Below are 8,088 nucleotides of genomic sequence, written 5' to 3' on the forward strand. Positions count from 1 at the left end.
TATTCTTTCCCATGTGCAAAATATGTGTATCATATATTTCAAGAGAATTCCATATATACCCATGAACTCGTCTTCTTTATTGAGAGAACTAAATATATATATGTATATCAGTATATCATATATATTTTCTCCATGTGAACAGAAATTCACAAAACACAAAACAGTTTTCTTTTCCCCTTTATGTTAATGAATGGGAGTAAAAATAAATAAATTAATTAACCCCCCTTCATGTGCAGAGCCACTTCCCAATTGCTATATTATATATATTATAATATTTATCTCTCATGATATGCTATGAACAGATTATTCCAGAAAGTCAATAATTTGTTATTATGATCCCAAACCCCATGCCACCAAATATCGCATGTCAATGTTCTAAAAGAAAGGAAGGAAGAAAAAAACACAAAACGGTTCTTTACAAATCCACCAAACCGTTATCCCTTTTTGATTTTTAAACTAGAAGATAATGCATTAACGATTAGTTTAATTTCAACAAATATTAGATATACAAACCAATTAAATCATCCATTTGCCAATTAGGGTTTCTACAGAATTTTAAATCGAATCACATACCATCAGAAAATATTACCAGAACTTGCAATTGGAAACTATCCATCAAATTAACCATATAGGTTTATCTTTGGTGTATAAATGCGTATATGGGGAATGAATTCGATCAATGATGCAAACCTGTAATCATGATTTCAATCTTGATTTCTTGAACAATTGTCTGGATTAATCTCTGAATCGTGAATCACTTTCAGATAAACCTATCTGCGGGTAACACGCAATGATTGATCGGATAACACAGAGATTTTCTGTAGATGAAATTGGATTTGATGATTCCATGTGATGATGAAGAACCAGAGACAAGTAACCGTCTCTCTGTTCTATCCATTCGATCGACATATTCATGATATATTCATGTTATCCAGGGAATGAAAATATTGATTAATATATTAATCCAATTCCCTAATGAGCCCAAATAGATTAACTAAAAGCCCATTTAACATTAAACATAAGCCCATGTATAATACCAAATACCAAAGCCCAATAACATTATTGTTAAACAAGTCCGCACTCTCGCGTCACCTAACTCGTTTAATCTCTAACGTTATTTCCTCCATCGACAAGTTAATTCAATAACACTAAAATATCCAACATATATATATATATCAAATATACCCACATAACCATTACGCATTCGAAACCCTTTGCAAAGAATTGAGTAGAGTTGCTTCTTGGTTGTCCATTCAACACCATCTTTTGACCATTTCATTATGTCATTATAATCCTTGGCAACTTCTTTTCCCAGTATGTATCATCTGATTCTGATATAGTTTGCATATAATTATCATCATCCTCTAACACTTTATGTTCCATCTATTCAACATTAACAAATTGGATTTTGAACAAAGAACAATGGCGTATATGATAAAAACATGTATCTGTCCGCTTACTTTCTTAGGGGTTGAAACTCGATGCCTTCTATTACATAATGATCACTAGAAGTATTCATAAAGCCCTCAAACGAAATTTCAAGATCAACATTTCTCTTTTGGCTTTCAAACTGAAATAATTCAACCATCAACCATTCATCTTCCCTCTTGTCAGCGAGGCATGAAACCAAAGGTTTTGTCTCCCCTTCCAATCTGTATTTGACGCCTATATAATGCGGATTAAACCTTGTATAGTAAGTAGGTCTGAGCACAAGATTTACTGTGTATTTAATTTGTGGTGACAAGAATTGAGTTCGGACATGTGCGTTGAACATCCCATTATAAGATTTATAACACTTCTTTGGATGGAATCTGCAAGAGGAAATTACAGGGTAGAATACCGGTTCATTACAGTATGCTTAAGAAATAGTGTACATACATAAACAAAAACTATAAGAGGAAGACGGGTACCTTGAACTTTGATCGGTCACATATTCATCAAAGGTAGATGCTTGTGCAGTTGGAATGATATTCATCAAAGGTAGATGCTTGTGCAGTTGGAATGAGACAGTCTGCTGCAGATATCATTTCACAATGCTCTCCATTTTTATTTAATGAAAACCACTGCTCATTAAATAAATATTGTCAGAGTATACATTTGAAGTGCAAAGATTATCTTTATTTTTCAACTAAGCATTTAATTAGAAAATGCCTGTGAGATGGTGGTGGTATTTAGTTCACAATGAAGCAGCTGTCTTGATTATGGTGTAACTGGATTATTGGGATGTCCATCCTAATTCCTAAGTGCTTCATGTGTGGAATTTACGTGACATATAACATCATTAATAAACTAATGATAAGCAATCAAGTGTTAAGGGACATGTACGTGACATATAACAACGTGCCTCCCCAAAGGGAGGTAGACGGACCCAAGCCCATTCTCCCGAAAGACCCATAATTTAAAGAAAGATAATATATATTTGATATATATATTATTGTTTTAAAGCAATATATTACAAAATGATTCCTTGGTGCAATGGAAAGAGTGTAAGTGTAGTCTGTAATAAAAGGTCATTGGTTCAATTGTTGGTGGTATTATTTTTATAGAAAAAACTTTACTTTTGTTATTATAAGGGCTATTTTAGTAACCTTTATTATTAGGGATATTGGTTTTTAATACTCCAAACTTTTACTTATTGGTAGATAACACTCTCAAGTTACGTTTTGTCTCCCACCACTCCCAACTTGTAACTTGTTTTCTCGTGTCACTCCTCAACCTAACGGGACCTAACTCCGCAAGTCTTATCTGATGTGGCATAATTGTAATTTCAACCCTATTATTATAACATACTATTAATAATATTAAAATGATAATAACCAGAGAGAAGTCAAAGGCCACCACCACCACACCTCTGCAACAACATCTGAAACCTTTACCCACCACCACGTTCATCCCCTTTAGCCACCGCCGGAATCCACAACCACAATGATTATCTTCTTTGTCGGCCACGATAACTTTTAGTATTTTATCCCTGTTACAAATAAAAACCCTAATCAATGAAACTAAAAGAGGAGATTTTAATAACACTATTGAAGCTCACCTCCTCCATCCATTCCTCTCTATGTTTCCTTCATTGAAATTATTCAAAGCTTCAAAAGATTTTGAAAGAACCAGTTGAAAATGATGGGCTTAAATCTCATACAAGAAAAGCAATTACATCACGTTGTAAACCCCACCGGAACATCGGTTTTCTCGCCGATAACATCCAGGTGATTCCTTTCTTATTTGCTATTCGTGTTCATCGAATAACGTCTTATAACGGCCGTAGCCGTTGGCTGGAGATGTGGTGTTGGCCGTAGACGGCTCGGCGTTGATGACTAGATTGCAAGCTTTATTAGTTTTTCTTTTTAATAGTATATTTTAAAATGTTATTTATTGGTTTATAATAAATAACATGCCACGTCAGATAAGACTTGCCATGTCAGCAAAAAAAACTAACGGAGTTAGTTCCCATTAGGTTGAGGTGTGACAGGAGAAAACAAGTTACAAGTTGGGAGTGGTGGGAGACAAAACGTAACTTGGGAGCGTTATCTACCAATGAGTAAAAGTTTGGAGTATTAAAAACCAATATCCCTAATTATTATTATTATTATTTATTTTGATCCGTATTGGGCTTTAAAAATGCAACAGAATTATTAAAATTGTTAAATTAATTATCACATAATAAAAAATATGATTTCAGAGGACCTATTAATGTCGCCGCAAGCCCCAAAATTTTAAGAGCTTTTCGGAGTCAGGCTGACATATAGCATAATTGATGAACTATAGTAATAATAGTATTACTTCATGTTACATTTAGGTTAAGTTGGTCATTATTTATCAAAACAATTAAGGTTGATTAAATTTTAGACTATTGTTTTCCCAACATACAAGTTTCCATGCACAATATGATTTCTATTTGATGTAGGCGCCTAGAGAGACAGTTAATTACTTACAGTTTTACCCGCATTAAGAAGAATCCCTTTGGAGAGACACGACTTCAGTTCCGTTTTAGATTTGTACTTCAGAGGATGTACTGCAATCCTATTAATCTTTTCATAATCTTGTGGATGTTTCATCCATTCATATTTCTCCTGAAATTCAAGTGCAGTCTTGAGCTTTTCCACAACAAGAGACATTGTAGGCCGTGCTTCACGATTTTCGTGTAAACATTGAAATGCAATGCGTGAAAATGTTTTCAAAGACCTTGGATCCATTTCTTGCATCAGGTCTTGAAAGATAGTGTCATCCAACTTCCTCTGTTTGTAGCTTTGTTTCCACGTGTGAACAAGACTTAGAAACCGACCATTGCTATTCTCAAAGCATAGTCTTCCACACAATACTTCAAATAAGACAACACCGAAAGAGTATACGTCTGACTCTTTCGATAGGATACCCGACTCCATATACATTGGATCTAGATACCCAATGGTACCTACAACATTGGTGATAATAGCCGTGTACTGTTGATTAGCTGGCCCTAGTTTTGACAGTCCCATGTCAGAAACTTTGGCGTTCCAGTTATCGTCGAGAAGGATATTGGAACTCTTTATATCACGGTGGAGAATTCTTTGTTGGGTGCCCTTGTCATCATGTAGGTAGCTTAGACCTCTTGCTGCATCAAGGCATACCTTAAGACGTTGAATCCACGTAAATGTAGTGGATCTTAAGTGGAGATCGAGGCTTCCATTAGATGCATACTCATAAATAAGGATCTTCTCACCAGCCTCGTCACAGTATCCCAATAGAGAAACAAGATTTTCATGTGTGTAACGTGATAGCATCATGATCTCCTTCAAGAACTCCGGGGCACCTTGCCCAAATCTACGGTCTAGACACTTAAAAGCAACTATGATCCGCCCCAAAAAGTGAGAAAGCTTTCCTCCGTACACCTTCCCAAAACCTCCGGTTCCAATAACTTTGCTGTCATCAAAGTTGCCGGTGGCTGACTTGATCTCTTTAAGCTGGATCTTAAGTTGTTGAAACTCCTTCAAGAAAGTCTCCATTCAGGTGGTGTTAAACCATCAAAAAGGTACGAAAAAATGGATGATGATATTAAGAATTACTTCAATATTCAAAATATGTGCTTGATCAATGGGAAGCAATGCCTCTATATAAGCTTACAAAGGACAGTATTAATTTACTTGTAATTTACACCACTAAACTAGCTATTTTTTTGGTCTAATATTTATCATATATATATAAACTTGTTCCACCAAACGTAAGCATGTGCGCGTCTTTCCATGTTTTAGCTAAGATGTCCAGATCACATGATTTGATTCAACGTGTTTTAAGACTTGCTATTGTATCCTAAACAATTTGCAAGTGGTTATGAGTTATGACGTCTCTTTAGTTGACTTGAATGCTGCAACTTTATGTATATCTTTCAAAAGAATCTTATGTACCCAAACTTGACAGGTTTAACATAAATCTATAGAAAAGGGCGGATGGAGCGCATTCGGGAGGGAGCAGTGCCGCCTCGGACCCTTGGTACCGGCGAGAACACCGCCCCATAACATGTGGTCCCAAACATTTTTTATCCCACTCATATATCAACGGTCATTTAAAACAAAACAATTGGTTTTAATTTATATAAAGCTAACCAATTAACATATTTTACACACAAATTCATTCTCTTTTCTCTCTACACACCTAAATATTTTTTCTTTCAATATTGATCCTTCACGAACAGCTAAAGGTTCGAAGAAAATGAGAGTTGGTAGTTATATAGCGTAATCCTGAATCAAATCAACAAATGTCGTCTCAGAGTCAAATGCTGCCCCAATACCAATTGCAACTCCACTGAACCAACCACCCAAGATTCGTCAATCTTTTGGCGGACTCTATGTATGATTCCTACAACCCCAACAATACTAACACCCTCAGCAATTCCAAAACCCGAAACAGTTCCAACTAGAGGTGCACCACAAAACCGGTTAACCGGTTAGTGACCGGTTTCTAACCAGTTTCTGCCAGGAAAAAACCAGCGGTTAATTAGTAACCAGTTATACATTTTGGCCCAGAAACCGGTTTACCGAAACCAATTTTAGGTTTTTTAAATTTAAAACTAGCCATTTTATGACAGGGGCTTCAATGACGCGCATTGTGTGTCATATACCCTTTAATGACATGCAATGCGTGTCATTAAAGGCCTTTTTCCTAGTAGTGGTTATACCCGAAACCGGTTATACTGGTTAGGGTTTTTGTGCTTGAAATCCGGTTAAACCTGACCTGATTAACCGATCTAATCGGTTAATTGACCGTTGACCACTACCGGTTATTAAATTAACCTATTTTCGAATAACCGGTTAACCGGTTTGTGCATGTTTAGTTCCAATACCCAAACCACAACTACCGCAAATAAGAAGAGTCGGATGAATCCGACAAAAACGAAGGGTGGGATAATCTGGCAAGCTAAGAATCCCACGAAAAGTAGAAAAGGCCAGGGGGAAAAGAAGTCAACACCATGGTCTAAACTCGAATAAATCACGTTAGCTACGGCTTGGTGCTAAATATCAGGTAACTCGAAGGATGGAAATCAACAAATACACGACTCATTTTGGAAAGCAAACCTTGATCACTTCGCTGCTCAACTTGGTTCAGCCGAACGTCAGGTCCATCAACTTAATTCAAAATGGAAAGATTTGCTCGGAAAAGTAAACAAACTCAACAGTATCTTCAATAAATGGTTGTCAGGGTCAAAGGAGTGGTCAAGACGAGAAGGATGTCTTTACGGCGTCACTTGTCAAGTACAGGAAGGAACACAACAACAAAGAAGTTTTCCTCATGTAAAGGCGCAGGAAGTTTTTAGGACTCATAGGAAATGGGAGCCGTCATTTTAATGAGCCAATCTAAGACATCGGCTTCCAACACACATACACAAGTTCTTCCGACGCCAAATATCCAAACCGCGAAATCAACTTGCAAACAAACAGCACATCCATACCAGACATTATTACATTTTTCACATCGGTAGCAACTTTTGCATATATTTTACATAATCAGTTTATTCTTTATTGTCGTCTTTTAAATACAATTAGTTAAAAGGTTTAGTACTAAAAAATTAGAAATTGGGTTATGATTCAGGTTTGCCTATAAATTTAATAGACCTTTTTCATAAAATGTATACACATTGATGTCAATATGATTTATCTATATTAAAAGTGGAAAAATGCTTATTGTAGGTCGTTTTTCACGATATTTCTGCAGACACTGAAATGCAATGTCTGAAAATGTTTCCAAAGACATCGGATCCATTTCTTGCATCAGGTCTTGAAAGATTATCTCATTCAACTTCTTATGTTTGTAGTTTTGTTTCCACCTGCGCACTAGATTCAAAAACCCATCGTTGCTATTCTTAAAGCATAGTCGTCCACTCAATACTTCAAATAGGACAACACCAAAAGAGTATACGTCTGACTCTTTCGTTAGGATGCCCAGCTCCATATACATTGGATCTAGGTACCCAATGGTACCTACAACATTGGTGATAATAGCCGTGTACGGTTGATTAGCTGGCCCTACTTTTGACAGTCCCATGTCAGAAACTTTGGCGTTCCAGTTATCATCGAGAAGGATATTGGAACTCTTTATATCACGGTGGAGAATTCTTTGTTGAGTGCCCTTGTCATCATGCAGGTAGCTTAGTCCTCTTGCCGCATCAAGGCATACCTTGAGACGTTGAATCCACGTGAAACTAGTGGATCCTAGATGGAGATCGAGACTTCCATTAGATGCATGCTCGTAAATAAGGATCTTCTCACCATCCTCATCACAGAATCCCAGTAAAGAGATCAGATTTTCGTGCGTGTAACGCGATAGCATCATGATCTCCTTCCAGATTTCCGGGTCCCCTTGCCCAAATTTACGGTCTAAACGCTTAAAAGCAACCATGCTTTTACCCTTAAGGTGAGAAAGTTCTCCTATGTACACCTTCCCAAAACCACCGGTTCCAATAACTTTGCTGTTACTAAAATTGTCGGTGGCTGATTGGATCTCTTTAAGTTGGACTTTAAGTTATTTAAACTGCTCCAAGAAAGTCTCCATTAAGTTGTTGCTCGGATAATATATAATGAGAAAATTGAATCAAATTCTCAAAGCAATTACAGA

The 8,088-nt window shown here is 36.5% G+C and overlaps 1 protein-coding gene and 1 pseudogene across 1 annotated transcript; both read right to left on the minus strand.

Moving 5' to 3' along the window:
- Positions 1-1,937: 1,937 nt before the first annotated feature.
- On the minus strand, positions 1,938-4,985 carry LOC143597637 (receptor-like protein kinase ANXUR2). The gene is made up of 2 exons (XM_077076080.1): positions 3,936-4,985; positions 1,938-2,063 (listed from the first exon to the last, which is right to left on the minus strand). The coding sequence occupies exons 1-2, from the start codon at positions 4,983-4,985 to the stop codon at positions 1,938-1,940; spliced, it is 1,176 nt and encodes a 391-aa protein (XP_076932195.1).
- A 2,146-nt stretch (positions 4,986-7,131) lies between these two features.
- Positions 7,132-8,088, minus strand: LOC143597638 (putative receptor-like protein kinase At5g39000 pseudogene; annotated as a pseudogene).

This window comes from Bidens hawaiensis, unplaced genomic scaffold (assembly GCF_021521415.1).
Source record: "Bidens hawaiensis isolate Kalapana, Puna unplaced genomic scaffold, B.hawaiensis_p1.1 tig00048806_1, whole genome shotgun sequence".
NCBI lineage: Eukaryota > Viridiplantae > Streptophyta > Magnoliopsida > Asterales > Asteraceae > Bidens > Bidens hawaiensis.

What these genes read in the sequence shown, in the direction of transcription:
- LOC143597637 (XM_077076080.1), bottom strand. Translation starts at nt 4,985, where the DNA reads ATGGAGACTTTCTTGAAGGAGTTTCAACAACTTAAGATCCAGCTTAAA. An exon ending in TTCTTAATGCGGGTAAAACT is followed by an intron (nt 2,064 to 3,935) that starts GTAAGTAATTAA and finishes TTTAATGAGCAG; the next exon opens with TGGTTTTCATTAAATAAAAA.